The 20470-nt window shown below is 52.5% G+C and overlaps 1 protein-coding gene and 1 long non-coding RNA gene across 4 annotated transcripts; one reads left to right on the plus strand and one right to left on the minus strand.

The window, feature by feature from the left end:
• Positions 1-360: 360 nt before the first annotated feature.
• LOC123813645 lies at positions 361-8605 on the minus strand. Of its 3 annotated transcripts, XR_006784792.1 has the most exons (6): positions 8447-8605; positions 7943-8054; positions 2018-2191; positions 1698-1737; positions 1508-1609; positions 361-1054 (listed from the first exon to the last, which is right to left on the minus strand). It is a non-coding gene; the product is annotated as an uncharacterized LOC123813645 (long non-coding RNA). The 3 variants fall into 3 exon arrangements; XR_006784793.1 differs by lacking the exon at positions 2018-2191; XR_006784794.1 differs by lacking the exons at positions 1698-1737; positions 2018-2191.
• Positions 8606-9584: 979 nt separating this feature from the next.
• HAND2 (heart and neural crest derivatives expressed 2) lies at positions 9585-12446 on the plus strand. Its single transcript, XM_045831404.1, has 2 exons — positions 9585-10228; positions 11569-12446. The coding sequence occupies exons 1-2, from the start codon at positions 9674-9676 to the stop codon at positions 11665-11667; spliced, it is 654 nt and encodes a 217-aa protein (XP_045687360.1). The 5' UTR covers positions 9585-9673; the 3' UTR covers positions 11668-12446.
• The last annotated feature ends 8024 nt before the right edge of the window (positions 12447-20470 follow it).

Below are 20470 nucleotides of genomic sequence, written 5' to 3' on the forward strand. Positions count from 1 at the left end.
TCAAACAAGAATAAGCAGCTATGGAAAATATAACAAATCATGCTAGCAGTTTAACAGCGAGAGAAGGGGAAATCCAGGCACGGCCAACAAATACTGGAGAAACGCGTCATGGGGACAGAAGAGAGGGGAGAGGAGAGAAAGGAAGCTGCGTAAGGACGCAGCAAGACTGCCACATGTGTGCCGCAGATTCCACTGTTACTGTATATACCTCCGTGGTTCCGTCGGGAACCTCAGGAGTCCGGCCCTCTCCGCGGGCGCCCTGCGCGCCCTCTGCACGCGGGTCGCCAGAGGCTCGGCCGCCCGCGCCCCCTCGCGCCCCGCCCCGCCCCGCGGCCGCCCCCTCCCCCCCGCCCCGGCAGCGGCTGTGCGGATCGCCCCCTCCACCCGCCGAGGGTGCGGAGGAGAGCGCGGGCGGCTGCAGATTTGCCCCGGTGGCACCGCTGCCACAAGCCAACCCGTAATTGCAAAGCAAACAAGGCTGAAATATTGGGATTGGTCTCAATCGTGACAAGATCTACGCTTTTGCCGCCAATTTGTTTGTGCAGCTCTATTTAAAGGTTCTTGATTGAGGAAATGTTGAAAATAGCGGTAAGGGTTTCCCTAATGAGACCTCGCGAGGGAGGCGGCGGCCTTCGCCCGGCACGGAGGGCGCGGTGGGGGGAGGGGCGCGGTTAACCCCTTCCTGCCCGCCTCCAGCGAAAAGTCCTCGAGACCCGCTGGAGGAAGCTGGGGAGGGGGGTCCCTCCTCCCCGCAGCGGTGAGCGGCGGAGATCTGGCCTCCTTGGCGGTTGTTACCGAGAGGGCGGTGGGATCAAAACGAAAATTTAACCAGGAGGAAGGGAGCGGCCCAGCAGCCCACGCAGTGGCCTGAGTCTGGGGTGGCGGCTCTGGATGCGCTTCCTGTCCCCGTACAGTCCCGAGCTGTGGCTGCAGCCCCGCGTCTCACTCTGCGTCTCGCTGTCCAGCGACGGCCGCGGCCCCAGTGATCCCAGCGGAGGAGCGCGGTGCCCCCGACGCGACCCGGCCCTAGTTGTTGGGCTGGGTCTTCGGGCGCCTGGAAGAGAGGGCAAGAAACCAAAAAGACAGGAAGAGAAAATACATCAATGTTTATTGAGAGCAAACAGATCTCATTTAATCTTCCCTGAACACCCTCGAGGTCGGTGTCATTACCTCCTTGTTCAGATGGGGAAACTAAGGCTTAGAGAGAAAGAGGCGCCGGTCATCGGGGAGCCCAGAGTAGTCCACCGTGCCGGCTCTGCCTCTGGAGCCCAGGAGGTGGAGAGGAAGTCCCGGTGAGGCTGGACTGCGCTTCCCACTCCCGGATCCAGAGCTGGCTGCCACAGACCCAATGCCACTGCGATCAACGGGAGGGAGCCTTCCCTGGCCCTCCCGATTGCTTAGCGATGTAGGCCCGCTCCCTAATGCAAGGCGATGCCCTCCTCTATTAGTTCTCGTCTCCTTCAAAATAAAAACCAATTCGACTGCTGTTGGAATATGCGGAACTCACCTGATTTCTCTGAATCACCCCTTTTACACAAGCTGTTTAAGCACCTACTGGCTTCAGTGCATTGATTGGTCTCTCCACGACCCACAGGAAGTGCCCAGAGATCTACCAGAGAGAACAGAGCAGCAGCACTGGAAAGGAGTCCAGAAGGAAGAAATCTGATTTGAGGGAGGAGAAAGAAGGGAAGCTACACCTGGAAAGGACTCCTGGAGGAGGTGGCATTTCAGCTGGGCCTAGAAGAAACACAGAAGTGAGAGAGAGAGGAGTTCGCTAGCTGTGCAGGCACGTCAAGCAGTGCCAGACCCACAGTTGGCCACCTGCTGCCATCTCCCGCCTGCTCCTCTAACTTGTAGAACTGTGAGCTGATCAAACCCTGAGCCAAAGTTCCAGTCTTTCATCAGATTGAAAACTTAGGGCTTGCGGACAACACCAGTGGCTAGATTTTGACCCTTCCAGAGCCCTGGACCTGGGCCAAGAAAGCCAGGGCAAAAATGGCACTGGGGGCGCTCTCACCAGAACTCTTCATGCCACACAAGCCTCAAAGGATCTGGTCAGAGATGCAGCTCGGCCAGTCTGAAGTTTGTCTTTCTGAGTCACAGGCAGATGGAGACTGGCAGAAAGGAAGACCCCTGGGTGGCAGAGGAGGCCTGGTTTGGGTTGGACTTCCCCAAGAATGACCTGCACCTTCTGTCAGCAAAACAAAAAAGCATTAGTGTCACTGATTTAGTGAAACCTCCAAATGTGTTCTGAATGGAATTCTGCTTTTCTTGCACAAAACCAATTCTTCCGTTTGAAGTTGGAGGCTTTGCAAGCAGAATGCAATTCCGTGTTCTGTTCCTAGAGGTTTTGGCCTGTGTTAACTTAAGTGGGCACTCACACAAGTATTAAAAAGAAAATCATTCTCTTCTGGAAAATGGAACAAAGTAGCGCCTCTCCAACTGTGGGGCCGATATATAATCTGCAACAACAATTAGCCTCCCAGTGCTGCGCATTTCCAGCAAGCATCCTGCCTTCTCTGTTTATAACTTTTCTGCCTGCAATTATTTTTATTTTAATTTTCTGTCACTTTAACAGAAACCAGAGCCTTTTCTTTTCATGTTTTGTACACAGCATGTTCATTTTGATAAGATGTTCTTTCCTATCCTCTTTTAGCTCGCCTTTCCTTGTTTAGAGTTCTGTATCAGGAGTTTCTAATATTTCTTTCTCTTTCTCTCCCTCTCTTTTTAAGAGTTTGTCCCTGTCTTGCTTTATTTGTGTGAAATTTAGTTTGAAAGGAGATCAGAGAGAGCAGGAGGGGTCTGTAATAAGAGAATGACCGAATGACCCAAAGGCTGATTATCTATCATTAACTGGAGACTCGGTATACCCAAATTACCAAGGAGACCTCAGTCTGCCGGATCCTTACCCAGCCAGAAAGGCGAGTGTGGAATGCACACACAGAAACAGGCTCATGACATTGCAAATGAAGACACCCTGCTCACACTTTTTCTTAAGGGGGTCTCCTTCAAAACTCGCCTTGGGTTCAGTGGGCAAATTTATTAGATCCTGACATGTTGTATACACAGGTTAAAAAAAAATCTCTGCTGAAGGGTTAATTTTAACATTTCTGTAACTTTGTGTGTGTGTTGTTTCGTTAGGCCCAAAATTGCAGTTAATTTTCTAAGCTCCAGAGAATATTGAGAAATCAAGCCAAGCTGCTTTTGATCTGCTCACGCTGCTAAACCCAAGCCTTGTAAAAATCGAGGTTTGCCATTAATATTGACAATAAAAGTGTTTCTTTTTGTTAACCTGAAACCTAACCATCCTGGCTCAAGTCCCTTGTCTAGAAGCAAAGGCCCTAGAAGAAAGTAGAAAGGGTTTGGGAGAAACTGCCAGGGCTAGAGAAATCCATCCACGTGAATTTGCAAAGGAGGCCTCAGACCAGGACTTCCAGGAATGCGAGCACACTGCACTCAGAACTGGCCATGGCCAGGCCCTCAAGTCACAAACAAACCTTTCAGTCCCAGAAACGGTTTGCCCAAAGCCCCACATTTTAAGTTGTCCTTTGCTTTCACATCTTCTGAACACCAGATGGGATTGCAAACTAGCTGAAGTTCATTTCTTACTACTTCCACAGAGCATGTATGCAAAATTACAATTACTTCCTCATCTGAATTCGGAATGATTTCCTCCCGGCTTGGAAGAAAATGTTGCTAGTGTGGATGGAATTTACTTGAAACCAGAGTGTGGATGAGAAGTTCACATAAATCCTGTGGGATATATTTTCTTATGCCATTTATGCTCTAAACTTTACATTTTACTACAAAGTAGCAAAGATCAGATTTACAGTACCTCTTAGGGCCCCTGTAATAACATTCATAACACGTCCCATATATGCATCATACTGCCTCTTATGAGGTCTTTCCATGCACATTATCTTTTATTCCCTTCAGTTTGAGTAAGTATTTCAGTTTGACAGACTAGGATAACTAGCAAAGTATTTAATTCTCCCTTATCAATGAAAATCCTTCCAGACCAGCTGAATATCTTCCAGTTAACATGGAGGTCTAGTTATTAATTATTTGGAGAAAATGAAAATTCCCAATACCAAAAATCTTGGATATTAAGATTTTTCTTACATGTTGTATACCTTAAACTTACACAGTATTATATGTCAATTATATCTCATTTTTTTAAAAAAATGCTTTTTTCTTAGAGGAGTTAGGATGAACCAACATCTTATTTTTCTCCATCAGTTTTAGGTTCAGTAGCATCAAAAACCTTGTGAATCTAAACATTGCTGGAGGCAAGTTAGAAGGGAAGGAAAGAGAGAGGACAGGAGGAGAGGAGGGACAGAGGAGAGGGAACATGGGGGGAGGCAAAAACGGGGAGTGGAGAAGATACACAGGCACCCAGCAAGTCTCAGTTTTCTCCACTGACTTAAATGTCTCTTAATCATAACTAGACTAAAGGAATCCCAAGCAATCAGCCCCTCCATAGTCGGCATTGCAGTTGGATCAGCCCCTCCCCACCCCCATCTCCACAGAACTGCTCTGGATGGGGAAGAGGTGGGAAGAGGAGGGAAGAGGGTTCACTCGTCAATATCCTGCCCCCAACCCAAAATCCAAACAGGAACATGCTCACAAGAAATAAAACCTCTTAAGAGCCAAGGGAAGCTTTTCTTGCCCTTCATTTCTGAAACAGGCACAAAAGTCCCATTGACCCTGATTTTGTTCTGTGGATGTGCACAGTGAGCAGCACCTCGTTTCTGGGGCCACTGTCACTTGCCACATCTGTAGGCAACCATTTCCAAAAAGGAAAACAAAGAATTGAGGGTTTCCTTGTTTACAAAATATCAGTTAGAGAAATCCTTGCCACCACGCCACTCAGGCAATATGCCACCTTCTAGATGTCCTGAGGGCTCTGAAACTAAGTGGTTAGCGTGTGAAAATGACTCAGCCCCACCCCGGTACAGGCAGGAGGGCAGAACCACCCGGGTGTTGCAGGAAGCACTGTCTTTGGAGCAGGTGGGGCTGGGGCTGCATCTTCAAGAACATATTGCTTCTTCTGCCACCTTCTGGGTTCGATGAGTTCTTAGGTTTTTATCACACCTGGGGATCAGTCATTATAGATAAATAGGGGAATGCTCAGTTTCTTCTACGTTGGTTGGGGAAATAAGGTAAAACTAGATTTGAAAAAACGACAAAGGGAATTGAGCCATAATTCCCGTAAACACAAAATGTGTGTTTATGGCCCTTTGGCCTGGTTCCTTTCGGGTCCAGTTTATTTTGAGTTCTCATGAGCAAAACACAAGATACTTACTGCCCTTGCCTTTGGAATAATAAATACCTCAATAAGATCTGTATTTCCCCTGAAAACAGACTGAAGTTTTAAAATATATATATTTAGTTTAAACCAGATTGATTTTAAAAGTAGTATCTCACAAGATGAAAATGTTTGCAAGGGAGTGCTCAGCCGCTCTTATGCTCTTTGAATCTTTTCCAGGGGAAGGGGTGGGAGTGAAGAGAAAAGGACAGAGACATGGGCACACAAAAAAAGTGTTTGAACCCGGTCCTGTCTGTTTAGGTGGAGGCAGACATAAGGCACGGCACAGTAAGTACACCATCAGCTAGGATCTGGAAGATGGGGACAGAGAATCACAAACATTCTCCCAAACCAGGGTGCACCCCCAACCCCAGAAGTGGGCTCCAGATCGGCCAGGGTAAGACAAGCTGCAGCCCCTGGTCTCAGAGAAGGAGAGGCAGGAAGTGTGCCTTCGCCAGGATTCCTCCCATGGGCACCCACGCTAGGACTGCCACCAGCCAGCCTCATCTCAGCAGCTGGGCCCTCTGAGGACTCAGAAAACGTGCCCTTTGGGGAGCACACCCCAGAAGCCACACTCGTATGTATGTACGCCCTGGGGTGGGGTCACTGGGTTGACATCTGAGCCTGGAACTACACCCTCCTTCTGTTTTCCCCTCCATTTTCCCCTCATTGCCACCACTACCATCACTTCATCACTACTGCTGCTCCAGATGGCACAGGCCACCTAAATTGAAGGAAAACTTGAGGTGGCATCTTTGCCTCACAGCTTTCCAAAGCAGCAACCTAACCCAGTATCCCAACAGACCTGGAGAAAATGTGGCAAGGAGAACATCAAGAGGGGAAAGTAGCCACATTTGGTGGAGAATTCACAGTGGAGCTCAGCTAGTCTGGCCTCTGAGTCAGTAAATACAGCTGAAGACAGCAGAGTTCACCGATATGTCCCTGACGCCAAGCCGCCTTTCTGAGGCCATAGCCCCTGCGTTTAGCTTTCTGAGATAAATGAAGCCCTACACCCTTGGACCACATTAATTAACTGATAATGACACTGTCAGTGAGGACTGATGCTCAGATTAGCATCTTTTATGACTTTTTTCTGTCCCCTGTTGTCCATCTCTTTTATCACTGGCCATGCTATCTGGGACCATGAAGGGACCCACTCATTTTGTTGTTGTTTCAATTAAAAGATCATGAGAAAGGCAAGTTCTGAAGCCTTCGCCATTGAGGCCACTTGCCTCTTGTGGACACAGCATCCTATTCTCCAGCTCCCCCCTCTTCCCCGGCCTCTTCTTCCTCTGTTCAATTCTCAAAACTCCCTGTGGGCCTGAAAGCAGATTACCAACTACTCTCCGAGAATTTTCCCAGCCACGATGCAACCATCTTACTTTGTCTACCTGCTCCCTGGGCCTAGATGTGTTTTTATAAACAGATCCTTTTTTTTTTAATGTATCAAATGTCAGGGGATTGAACTACCAGTATTTACACATTCAGGGTTTGCCTCTGGGTGAAAATGTAAACAGAACCCCAACCACACTACTTATAGTCTTTCGTGGAAGAACAAGGTCTTAAAAAGACTCTCCTTGTGTTCAAAACTGCAGACCCACCCAAGTTGGAGGTTTGAAACTCTAGATCCCTATTTTGTTCAGAGCCCATATGTAAGCTCCTGGCACTTTCCGACGAGAATTTGTCATAAGCTACTCGCCATTCCCTGCTCTCTGCCTTAAGGCGTTCTGCTGAGGGCATCCGGTGAAGCTGACGTCCTGTAGGACAGAATGCTCCGCATATGGACACCCAGCCTATGTTTCTACATCCCTGAGCTCCTTCCCCCGCCCTACTGCCCCAAGGCAGCAAACCTGAAACAATATTTCTCAGTACTGTTGTGCTGGGGCCTGGAATCCCTGGCAGCACTGGGGTTGGGTGCCCCCTAACCCTGCCCTCCACTCGCTGGACCTTGCCTTCCATCCCTGAATTATGCACCCCACAGGAAAGCACCCAGAAGGCAAGGAGAGGGCTGCCTCCAAAAGAAGGTGACCAAGGTGGCATGGTCGGTGGACCCTGGCCAGGCCCAGCAACAGCGCATCGCAGGCTGCCCAGGCCTGCACGGGTTTCTGCACACTCTTCCCTCCTGCCCCTCTAATGAACAGCCCGCCGGCTTCTGTGGACACCCTTTTCCACGCCGAAATCTATCGAGTGGAGTCCTCATCCACCACCCTCATCTATATACAACAGCTTCCCCTCGAGGCTCCTGGCCAAGCCCCGCGGGCAACTTCAGCTCCTGCCACTGCCCATTCCCACCACCCCTCGCCCGAGGAGTCCCCTGCGATCCTTCTCAAGCCGCTCACGCGGCAGGGCCGCCCGGCCGGAGCCCTGCAGCCCGGTGACTTACAAGTAGAGATGCATTTTCCGTTATAATGCGTTCAAGATCACCAATGCCAGCAGTCTAAACATCCACGAGCCGTCCTCCTGGCCTGCCTCTTAAACCGGTGTTTAATGGTTCCCCTCCGCTAACTAAACCTGCTTTCCACAGATGCCCGCTTTTATGGGAGAGGCAGGAATGCGGAGATATATTTATATGTTTGTTCATAAAAACTGGAAAATAAGCTCTGAACACGCTGTAAAAAATATTCAGTTACTTACCAAACAGGCTAGTTAAACCAGGGGAACACCAATACCGGCCACATCACAAATTCGAGGAACCGAGGTGCCTGCGCTTTGAAATCGCCCAAGGTCTTCCTGAGGACTGCTGTCCCTGAAGAATATGGAAATAAGAGGATTTTCAATCAGCTCGACCGTTGTTCCGGGGGTCTCACCCGTGATCTTCAAAAGCAGCCACGATAACATGAGCCACACCAAATGCCCGGGCCCGGATTACGGTGGCGGGTAAGTGAAGAGACACAGAGCTCGGAGTTTCCAGCCTGTGCCCAGATCCAAGCAGCAGCCTTCCCCGCCGCGCCCTGCGCCCCTCTCGGCTCAGCCGCCCCTTCGTGGGGGCCTTGCCGCCTCTGCTCTCGGCCCCGCGCAACACTGCACCCGTATGCCAGCTGAATTTCTTGCCTCGGTTACCTATCGAACTTCGAAAAGCAATATCTACATTCCTTTTATTTAACCAGAAAAAAAAAAAAACACGGAGTGGTACTGTACCTGGTTTGAGATTCTTCAATATTTGAAAGGTGGGGAAAAAAATATTTTAATAATGAAGCATCTGTTAAACACTTGCATTAACCTCTGGCTGATAAAAAAGTTTTTTTAACCCTGCCCCCCCTCGTTTTAATTATCTTATGGTTATGAAGGGGCAGCCAATCCTAGAAGAGGACCTCGGCAATTAGCAAAAAGAACATCAAAAAGTTTTATTGCGGAGGGAGCGAGGCGCCGCCCCCGCCGCCCCGGGATTGGCGTGAGGAGCCTCTGACGACATATATTAACCCGAGCGGCCCTAAAGATGTAGCTGTACATGGAGATCTTGCTGGGAAAATTCGCTTGGTCCCCTCGCGGCGCCCAGCCCAGAACCGCCGCCGCCACCGCCACCCCGGAGCTCCCTTGGCCACCGCGCAGACCTGTCTGACAGCCGGAGCCGAAGGCCTTCGCGCTCCAAGGCGACCGCAGGGCCCCAAATCCTTCCCCCGAAAGAAGGAGAGGATCCGAGAAAATGGATGCACTGAGACCTCTCTGAAAACCCTCCGAGGGAGCCCTAGAGGAGCGAGGACACGTTATTCGCAGCTAAAATCACATTCAAGGACCAAAACCACTACCACCAAAAATTTCATTAAAACAATAAGCGCCCAAGAACCCAGATCGGGCTGGTGGGGGGAGGGGAAGGGGCGGGAAGGGGAGGGTCGCACGAAGGTAGCTTCACAGCGAGCGGTCGACCCCGCCGCCTCCCTGCCGAGCCGGGCCGGCTCCTCCAACGGCGGCTCGGACTCGTCCCGGGACTCGGTGCCAGGAGCGCGGCCGGGGCGTGGAGCCCTGCGACTCCGAGAAGCAGCCTCGCGGGAGCCGGGCAATTTTGCATGAGCACCCGAAGATTCGGCGTCCCCTCAGCACCCCGGGAAGCAGCAGCCGGCGCGCGGGCCGTGGAGCAAGGCGGGAGCCGGAGGCGGCGGCCAAGGGCGCACGGTGCCGGGACCAGCTCGCCGCGCCCCATGGGGAGTCGGCGGCCGAAGCGCTGCTGAGGCGGGCCCGGCCGGCCAGGCGGGGGGCCGGGGCCCGGGCTGCAGCAGCCCCCTCTGCGGCTGCCGGGCCGGCCCGGGCGCCCCGGGGCTGGGGGGTGGGGGGTGGGGGAGGCCGCCGAGCGCTGAGGCAGGGGCCCGGGCCGAGGGGGCGGCGGGGCTGCGCGCACGCTGGGGCGCGTGGAGGGGCTCGGAGGGCGACATGAGTCTGGTGGGGGGCTTCCCCCACCACCCGGTGGTGCACCATGAGGGCTACCCGTTCGCCGCTGCCGCCGCCGCAGCTGCCGCCGCCGCCGCCAGCCGCTGCAGCCACGAGGAGAACCCCTACTTCCATGGCTGGCTCATCGGCCACCCCGAGATGTCGCCCCCCGACTACAGCATGGCCCTGTCCTACAGCCCCGATTATGCCAGCGGCGCCGCCGGCCTGGACCACTCCCATTACGGGGGGGTGCCGCCGGGCGCCGGGCCCCCGGGCCTGGGGGGGCCGCGCCCCGTGAAGCGCCGGGGGACCGCCAACCGCAAGGAGCGGCGGAGGACTCAGAGCATCAACAGCGCCTTCGCCGAACTGCGCGAGTGCATCCCCAACGTGCCCGCCGACACCAAACTCTCCAAGATCAAGACACTGCGCCTGGCCACCAGCTACATCGCCTACCTCATGGACCTGCTGGCCAAGGACGACCAGAACGGCGAGGCGGAGGCCTTCAAGGCGGAAATCAAGAAAACAGATGTGAAAGAAGAGAAAAGGAAGAAAGAGCTGGTTAGTACCACGGGGCAGCGGGCATTGGGAGTGCGGGGTTCGAGCGGCCGGTGCTCCCGGTCTCTTTCCGCCTGGGCTGAGCAACGGCATCCTGCTTTCTTTGGCTGCCTCCTGAGCCTACGTTGTTTGCACCAGCTCGCGGTAGGGATGGTTCCCCGAAAAGGCAGAGGAGATAAGGGAGGGTGTCAGCAGGAGAAGAAGGCTAAGAGGGGTGCTTTGCTCTGGGGATCTTCCCTCCGGGTTATCGCTGGTCTCCCAGGCACTTAGGGTGGACCTCGCAGTCTCAGGGTCGCGACTGATCATCCGATAGCACTGGCCCAGACCCCTCATTCTGTGACCTTTGGAACCGCTTTGGGCCTCCAATCCAATGCTTTGAGGTATTCCAAAAATAAGTCTCCCATAAACTCTCCATTCCAATTATGTTACTATTGAATCCATTTCCACCTTTTGAGAACGAGGCCGCCACGGATTCTAAGAGAGTTTTATGGTTGTTCTTACTGTGCCCCGAAGACATAAAGGTAAACACGAAATAAGCACTTTTAACTTTAAAATGCAGCTCCAGTTTCTCTTTGGCCGTCAGGTTAAAATGCAATTTATCAGATGAGTACATTTTATGGGTATTTCTTCTTTTATTTGCATTGACCTGCACATTTTAAGACAAAGAGTAAATATTACTATGATCACTGTTGTTACCAATAACTCGAAATTATAACTGAAAATTAGTTTTCTCAAGTCCCTACCCAAGTTCCCTTAAGGTGATGGTGCTCAGAGCAGGGCTGTTGCCGAAAAGGACCTGAAAAATAATCCCATTTGTCGAGTGTTTCTTCCTTGGGGCCTGTGGCGCTTCAGGCGCTGCATAAACCAGTGACCTCCAGAATAACCAGGGATTTCAGAGGCCTTGGAGGAGAAGTGCTGCTAAGCTGGTGGCAGAGAGCCGCCGGCCCACAGGCCCAAGCCAGGGCGAGGGAACTTCTCCCTTTCTTTGTAAGAGTGCGGATCTGGGTTTGCGACTGAAACCCGGGAAACCACATTTAGGGCCGACCCCGCTAAGGGCCCCCAGGTCCTCCATAAAGGACCTGAAAATGGGTGGTTGCTTATAAACCTGCCGATCTGGTATCTGAGGGTTGCAGGCGCTTGGAGGCCTGGGCTGTAGGTAGGACAGCGCCAGTCTTCGTAGCTTTTCTGCAGGGGCTAGGAATTAAAGCCATCCGACCTCCCATCCCTTCCTCTCTGTCTCACTGTCTTCTCGAGCTCGGGGAGCGCGGGGGGTGGCGTGGAACCAGGTTTCCTCTCTGAATTTCTCTTTCCACTTTTCTCCCCCTCGCCTCCCTTCTGCCCAGAACGAAATCTTGAAAAGCACAGTGAGCAGCAACGACAAGAAAAGCAAAGGCCGGACGGGCTGGCCGCAGCACGTCTGGGCCCTGGAGCTCAAGCAGTGAGGAGGAGGAGGAGGAGGAGGAGGAGGAGAGCCTAGTGAGCTGGGGCCCAGGAGCCGGATGTAGAGCCAGGACTCCGGGCAAGCTCCACGCGCTCCGACCCGAGGACTACTTGCATTTGGAGTCATCCGGTTTATTTATGTGCAATTTGCCTCCCCTCTCTTTGCCCCCCTTTGAGGCATCCGCTCCCCACCTCCCCCTCCAAAAATAGTGGATATTTGAAGAAAAGCATTCCATATTTTAATATGAAGAGGACACTCCCGCGTGGTAAGGGATCCCGTCGTCTCGTAGATTCTCTGTGTTTGAATGTTCCCCCCTGGCTGTGTAGACACCAGCGTGGCCCCTGCCCACCTGCCCTTCCAGATAACAGACAGCGGACATTGGTGTGTATGTGAAGTGTATCTTTAATAATTGGCCTTTGGATATAAATATTCCTGGGGATTATAAAGCTTTATTTCAAAACGGAAAACGGGGCCGCTAACATTTCCGTTGGGGTCGGTATCTCGTGCTGTCCTTTCCTCTGTGGTTGTTCTCGATTTGAAGATGTTTCCAACAGCTACTTGTTTCGTGCACTTCCGTCCTCTAAAACTAAGTGGAATTTAATTAATATTGAAGGTGTAAACGTTGTAAGTATTCAATAAACCACTGTGTGTTTTTTTTACAAAACCCCAATCTTTTAATAGTTGATACCTCAAAAGAGTTTTGAAAACAAAACTGTTATATTTGTTTTCATAATATTTAAAATATTCAGAAGTAAACTAAATTATCATGATTGCCTCTAACTTTATTTGAAAGAGTCAGTGATTTCGACCAATCACCTGGAGCAATGGTCCTCCCAGGGCGTGGTGGTCCCATAAAGAGAAGGGTCCTTGGTGAATATCTTGCCACAGCGCCTGGGCTCCTCCCTCCTGCCCCCCTCCAGCCCCCCTCCAGCCCGGAGGAGAACCCTGAGTGGTCTGTAGGAAGAGGGTCTGTCCTGGAGAAGGGCCTCAGTTCCCCCAGAAGGTGGAAAGGTGTCCTTGTTTTCCTGAAATCAACCAGAAGCCATTGGGTGGGGACCTAGGTTTCCGTTGGGGAGAGCGTTTTCAGTTGAGGAGGTTTGGAGAGGATCCCAGGCATTAGAGCCTTTAACTCAAAATATAGGGTTTTCATCTAAGAAAGGAGAGGGGAAAAGGAAAGAGAAGAGAGGAGGTTATGCGTGGTCTCAACGGCGTGAGGGTGGGGGGGGGCGGTGCGGAGTGGTGTGGATTCTCCTCTGAGCAGGCTGGGGGGCAGAGGGAGGGCCTTCGGTGAAGTCCCTGATTAGGTAACAGGGAACTTAGGTAACATCAAGTAAGAAATCTCCATCGCGACCAAGGATTTAAAGGGGGTGGGTGGTGGGAGCTAGATTTACAAGGAGCTACAGGGAACTCAATATTAACTGTGCGGTGTCTGAAGTCCTCTCGGCCTCATGCCAGCCAAGCAAACGACCCCTCCCCGACTACCAGCCCCCCCGGGACTGTACCCCGCCCGAGGTTTGGTCTCTCTGAGTCCCAGCACGACCCGGAAGGAAGTCCCCCAGGCCTCCTTCTCCCGCCGTCTTGGCTGGAGCCTAAACCTCTGCGCTAGGAACCAGGGAAACTGGTGTGCCTTAAAGGACTGGGCAGGCCAGGGAGGGGGGAGAGGGGGAGGGGTTGAGGAGTGAGGAGGGGGGAGGGAAGAAAGGTGAAACGTATTAAAAAGCGGTTTGTTTCATGAAACGCCACGTATATAAATCTGGTGTTAGGGAGGCTTGCCAGAGGCTTTCCATCTTGGAACCCATCCTCGGGGTGATGTTCGCACCTCGGCTTCGGGCACAGACCCTCCCCTCATATTCCAACGGTTCCCACGCCTGGCCCGTGCCCACTGTGAGCGCGCAGCCTGCAGCAGGGGAACTCGGCAAGTGCCGGGGGAGAGACAGCGAGTGGCTCTGCGGGTCTCTTCTGCGGGCAGCTGACAACGCGAGGGCGAGGGGTTAGAACAACTCGGCCAAAACGATCTGAACTTTCTCCCCTCGGGTCAGCCGGCGTTGGGCCGACATGGTGGGCGCGGGGCTGTGTTTACAGACACTTGCCTTTGTTTATAGCACTGGGGGGCGGAGGGAGGCGCGCCCTGATTTTTCTGTTACTCTCCGGATCCCTGTCCGTTTGACAGAATGGCTCCCTCCCTCTCCTGCCTCCTGCCACCTTTGGCATCTTTACTTTAATCCATTGAAGAGAAAGACACCAGCCAGATCCTAGGGGTCGATGGAAAGCGTCTCCCGAAGTAGTGGAGTGAATGGTGGGGAGGCGGTGAGGTTTTCAGAACAGGAGCCAGGAAGGAGTTATCTTCATCATGCATGTGTGCTGGCGCTTGACTTGAGTAGCTGGTCTACTTCCCATCTGGGCCTTAATGCATATCTGCTCGTTTAACACTTTTCCTGGTTTATTAAACACCAGCTGAGGGGAACCAGAAAACTCTGGCAGCACCGTCGGGACGGGCAGCTCGCTTCTACACAAGCTTGTAAACCTGCTCTCAAGAAATCCGAGGTCTTTGTCTGGACTGGGCCGTGGCTCCCCTCTCCTCTCCTTTCCTCTCCTGCCTGCCCTGCTGCTTCCTCCGGCCCAGCAGCAGCAGACCCCACACTTCAAACCACCTCGACATTCCTGTCCACCAGGAACCAGAAAGCCAGACCTGCAGCAGGACCGACAACTCAGGAGCCCAAACCGCCTAACCAGAGGCACACCCTAAAAGGCCTGACACTCCCACCGGCAAAACACCCAGATTATGAGTCACTCCAGGCTCCCAACATCCCTGCCCCATGTTGTCAAGTCCCAGGAAAGTGAGCAAGTGAGTGGTGTGCGGGACAGGCGTTTCTTGTGCGTATGGGGCTTCCGTGCTTTTCTCCTCTACACATTTATATCTCTTTTAACTCCCTTTCTTTCTCCTTAAAAAAAAGTTTTCAAGTTCCTGCCTTGCGAGATGGCTAAAAGGTCTCTGTTTTAATTGCTCGGATAATATGGTTGCTGCCATTTTGTTAAAAGCAATCACTCCTGCAGCGAAATCACAAGCTCTCTAGACAGGCCGGAGCCGACAAAAATGCAGGATTTGACGTTAAAAGCTAAATGGGAAGCTGGGGCGGCGGAAGGTAAATTGATGGTAGATCTGGCTGTCAGGGTTCGGCCCCAGACCGCCGGGCAGGCCGAGCGCCTGATAACCCTGGAGCACAAGCGGGGCTGGGACTCGCTGCTGTGTGTGTGTGTGTGTGTGTGTGTGTGTGTGTGTGTGTGTGTTGGGCCCTACAAACCCATTCTCAATTTTCTTGGGAAGTAATTTAGAAAACTCAACAGAGGGGGACCTAAGCACACTCCCTGCTCCCAGGCTTGGTTTTCCAGGGCCTTCGCCTCCCAGCCAGGACACTGACAGCAGCTGTAAGAGCTTTTTCAGGTCAAGATGCCAAGAAGATGACAGCAAGATCACCTGATGTTCTCCTTGCCTTCTAAATTCCAGAGGTCCCCCCTTTCTGGGGGATCCATGGGAAGTTCCAGCTTCTGAGAGGAATAGCCAGTAGGTAGGGCACCTGGGAAGGTGGATCTCCAGCCTAGGCTGCCCTCCTCTAGCGTGGCAGGGCCACGCAGCCTGGTGGTCTCCACGTAAGGTGAGTGCATTAGTGGTGCCAGTGATGGCACGACTCACTCCCCACCGTGATGATCGCAGAGCTGGTATCTCACCAGCTGTTAAGGTAACAGGAGGGTGAATATGTTGTGTGCACACGTATTTTGCAGGATAGAGTGACAATGGTAAGAAAGAGTGAGCTCAAGTGCAAAGACACAGAAATTGGAGGGAGGCCTTCCGGCTGCTTTGCAGAGAGAGCCGCTCCACTTGAGGGCTTGAGGTGTTGTGTATGCAGAGGACGGTAAACTGTGCAAAGTATACAATAGCCTGGCCAGTGTCTGCATTGCGGGTCTGCAAAGCGCGGGAAACTTCTCAGTCATCCCTGTGCCTTTGAGGAAACGCTGTGTCTAACGCCGCGCGTGCGGCTGGCGATTTTCTCTTCCACAGTTGCCGTGCGTTCTCCCTGCCCGCCAGTTCCACCCACGTGCCTGGATTTGGAAAAGAGACTGGTGGTAGATGCCAAGAGAAGATGATCTGGAAAGGAGGCTTGTGGCGTATGCCCTGTAGAGAGCTGAATCTGCCCGGCTTTTCTGGATCAATTGGCCTGAGGGAACCCAACCACCAGACCCAACTCTTGCGGTTCAGATCCCAGTGCGAGGAACAGACGCTACGGGGTCTTAGGGACCAACAGGACGCCTGGCCTGTCGGAGCCGAGGATCCCTTTGAGAGAAAGACCCTGGAGCCGCCCTCAGGCTGCGGCCCAGGACCGGGGCTCGAGCCCAGCCGTGCGGTAGAGATTACGTCTACCGGCAGATAGGGGAGCAAACTGTTTTCTAACTGTTTATAAGGGGAGGCGGAGAGGGAGCGAACTGCCGGAGACCAAACGAATCCCAGATTTCCGGGGGCCAAACGGCTCTGGGCGCGCCTCCCGACCATCCACCCGCTGCTCAACGTGCACTCCGCTCCCGGCCGCCGCCTGCCGGGGCCCAGCCGGCCGGTCACGGGCGAGCGGCCAGGCCCGGGCGGGCTGCGGGCTCGGGGCAGTCGCAGTGCACCGCGGCTCTGACCGGCGTGCGCACGGAAGTTAGACTGCCCCCCCGGCTCTCTCGGCCCAGCCCGGCCAAGCCAGCTCCCTTCGAGGAGAGCGCCCCCTCCTCTCCCCCTGAGCACGACCCCCCTGCCCTGCACACACATTCTCTTCAAATTCTCCCGGCATTTGGGCCGCTTTGATGATCAGATGGTGGAGCCCTGATTACAAATTTATTCCCGGCCGCTCCGTCCGTCTTTATCTCCGCTATTAGGGACATCTGGGAGTGATTAGCGCCGCGCCCGGCCGCGCTGCCTATCTCGCCGCGGCGGGGCCCGGAGCCTCGCTGACGTCAGGGCAGACGGCTCGGAGCCATCCCAGCCGAGCTGGGTGTAAGGGGTGGCCGCTCGGCCAAGTCTTCCCCGGGCCAGGCCGGCAGCTGGAACTCGCCGCTCGCCTGTGCATTGGGACTTTCTAAGTTTATATTTTTAGCCCAGAAGACGTTTTTTGTTTTCGTTGTTTAAGGTGAGGCAGAGACAGAGCCGGTTAACTTTTCTACTGTCCCTCCTCCCCACTTTAAATTTTCCAACTCTCAGGTCTGGTGCATTCCGCCTGGAAAACCTCCCACATCCGGCCCTGACCGGCGAGCTAGGGTGCTGTTCTCCTACGCTAACAGCCGAGGCCGTTGCTGCGGTGCCCAAAGCGGCCAGGGCAGGGGAAGGGGGAGGCCCTTAGGGGTCTAGGCCACTCTTAGGGGTGCACTCCCTCCACTGGCACCCGCTTGGCCCCTACAGCCTTTGGAGCTAAAATAGTGTGAGTCTCTGCCTAGTGGGGTGGAGGGCTAATTACAGATCAGGACTTTTCTCCAAGCCTTCGTCTTTGCACCTGTTATTAACACCTGATGATCTAAGGAGCAGATGCTCTAGACCCTCTTCCACCTCCCTGCTCCTTACCACTCCAGAGCTGTCGTTGGCGCAAAACACTGACACCTCGCAGGGGCAAGCAGGACTGGTAGAAGCTTTGTCCTGTACTATGTCTCAAAGATGAGGGCAGCGACTGGATGTATTTGTATAATTCCTGGACAGAGGGCCACACCTCAGACCTCGGATGCTGGCACCTGGGGCACTGTCCTGGTCGCTGGGATCATCCAGCTCTAGAACCCTTCAGACTGGAGCTTCCCACACCTAGCTAGTTATCCGAAATCCCCAGAGACCTTGAAAGGATGATACATTCAGCCTTTATTTCAACTCCTCCTTCACCAGAAATTCTGATTTAGCAGGTCAGGGAGGAGATCCAAAGTCTGCAATTTTCAAAAGCCCTCCCCCCAGAGCATTTGGAAACCACAGCCTGAGGCCACACACACCCAGTGCAGCCGGTCTCTCACCCTTGGTACACTCTCAACCCCCCAATGTGAAACACTGGATGATTTGGGGTGGCTTTATCAAGCATGGGGTAGGGGGAGGGCAAGACCTGTAATATTTAAAGTGTCTACAGGGAGAGAATTGGCCATATCATGGATCAGTCCTGTACCTCAATTTAAATGGTCAATGCAAGGACTCAAAGCAAAATCCAGAAGATGCTTTTCATTTGCACACAGGCTGCGAAGACTAAGCTGAGTATTTACTCAGAGACTACAGTGAATTTAGTTAGAAAATAAGTCAGAGCCCATGTTTTGAATGTAGTAACAAGAAGATCTATTTGGAGGGCCAAGGTTATCAAATATAAACAGGAAATCCAATGGAGAAAATTTCTCAAATGTCCACCCCTCCTCAATTCTTTAAGGCACTCAATACACCAAACTCCAAAGTGTCTTCATGTAATCTGGAACGGAAGACAATCATTTCCTCATAAGTCAGTGAAAACGTCACATTTGAGAGAGCTTGGCTCCCCCTTCCACCCACCCTTATCCCCAGCAGAGGCTGGGGGGGGGGGCCTTTGGGGGCTAGAGATAGAGAGTGGGGCTTCTTTTTTAGTATATTTTATTGATTATGCTATTACAGTTGTCCCATTTATTTTCTCCCCTTTATTCCTCTCTGCCCAGCACTGTCCCTCCCACCAGCATCCATCCCCCTTCGTTCATGTCCATGGGTTGTACATATAAGTTCTTTGGCTTCTCCATTTCCTATACTATTAAGGCCATACCACCCTGAACATGCCAGATCTCATCTGACCTGGGAACCTAAGCAGAGTCGGGCCTGGTTAGTACTTGGATGGGAGAGTGGGGCTTTTAGACAGCTGAATACTTACTGATTGGAGTAGGAGGAACCTATCAGTGCTTCTAGAGGGGGGAAGGGCAGGCAATAGCTGCACAAAGGAGGTTCCCACAATGCTGGCAAGTGGCTTCTCCAGGATCTGCTTTAATGACAGTCTGCTCAGGCAAATAGTCTGAATCATTCAGACCACTCAAACACACACACACATAAACAAACAAACAAACAAACAAAACTAACAACAACAAAAGCTCCATACTGCTTTTGCCCCTAATACTTTTTTGCACATAGCATAAATTAACTTTTACTTGAATTACAATAGGTGGATTGAATCAACCTGGGCCACAGGTCCAGAGAATCCCATTTCATATTTCCAAATGAAGGAGTCAGGCTTGCAGGCAGCTAGACCATTAATATAAAGGATCACAGGGTACTCACCTTCTCCCTCCCCAACTAACAACCCAGTTTTCTCAGATAGTAGATTTAATACACTAATCATGAACCAAACAGACCCAACCCAATGCTTCCCTGTGACCAGATAGTTTCAAAATGGTATTTCTTGTTGTAGAACCATCTTCAAATCCATTGGTGAACAGTAACTACAGAGTTAGGGAGACCTGCAGATTCTTCTGTAAGAGGTAGGGTTGTGAAGCTGAAAGGATATAGAACAAACAGTGAACTTAGGAGCAGAAGAAATTTTCAACCTTCATCAATGCCAAGAAGCTCAGTGCCAAGAAGCTCAGTGCCAAGAAGATATCAAAAAACACCATTCTAAATGGAGACGGCAGTAAATACTTCCTTGGTGAAAGGATGGAGGCCAGTGGCCACTGAGGCCAGGGCATGGTTGCCTTCTCTTTAAAGTGGATTGTTGTTGTTCCTTTAAGCTGACATTTTTCTCTTTAGGGTCAGGCAGAAACGCTGGTGGGGGAGGGGGTGCTTGTTGCTTTTACTTTTAAAGAAGAAAATGCAACGTAAGTCTGTAACTAGAACTTGGCACTGAAGGAAAGTTGGTGCTGTTTTAATGGAAAAGTGGCCGCCTGGCCGCCTGACCATCGCCTTTGCTTTGCAAATCTGGTTTTCATATTCTCGCTCAGTAATCACCCAAAGCCATAACTGTCTCTGAAATTATTCATTAAAGTCATTTTCAGGGATTCTCACAGGATGCCTCTTTTACGTTTATGATCTTCTGAGAGGAATGACATCAGCCTTGGTCTTTTTTCCGCTTTTAATTAATGTGCTGGGAAGACCAGAGGGGCCCCGGCTGTGTCCGTGGGGAGGGGGCGGGCCGGGGCTGGAATTCGCCGGCGCGTTCCGCTGAGATCGGGCGCGCAGACATCCTTTGATTAAGGAGGGTATTTCGGGGAGTGCAGGCTGTGCAGAAGATCACGGCTGTGCCCTGTGGTGCTGTCAGCAGTGACAGATCCCAGATGGGGCCGCTACTGTATGGCAGATTGAGTTTCTCAGCAGAAAACTCACCCTCCCTCCTAAACGTCTTCAAAAACCTTCTCCAGATACTCCAGGTCGCTTCGTGTGAAATTGAAAAGGTCCAACCCCAAAGTTGGTTTTGCGTGCGTGTGTGTATGTTAGGTTTTTTTCCCCCTTCCTTTTCTTTTTTTCTCTGCAATTCCTCCTCCTATGAGCATCTTCGACCCGCAGGGCTCCCCGGCTGCTAAAAGCGCAGACCTGGTGAGCCTGGTGGTTCCTGTTCGCCCGCCAGGCAACAGCGCCGCGCCGTCGACCAGCACCGAGGGGCCCCGAAGGCAATCCGGTGGGTAGGGGCGCGGCGTCCGGGACTTGGGGGAAACTTGGAGCCCTCTGGGCAGCTGGGGTGAACCGCGCAGCCCAAAGTCCTGTAGGGAGAGCTGGAGTGCGAGGGAGGAGGGTGCGGGGAAAATTGAACCTCAGACCCAGGCAGAGATGACCGGGCCTGGCTCCCGCTTCGCTTCCTCTTTTCCCC

The sequence above is a fragment of the Phyllostomus hastatus genome, unplaced genomic scaffold (assembly GCF_019186645.2).
Source record: "Phyllostomus hastatus isolate PE091 unplaced genomic scaffold, TTU_PhHast_1.1 phas_contig_159, whole genome shotgun sequence".
NCBI lineage: Eukaryota > Metazoa > Chordata > Mammalia > Chiroptera > Phyllostomidae > Phyllostomus > Phyllostomus hastatus.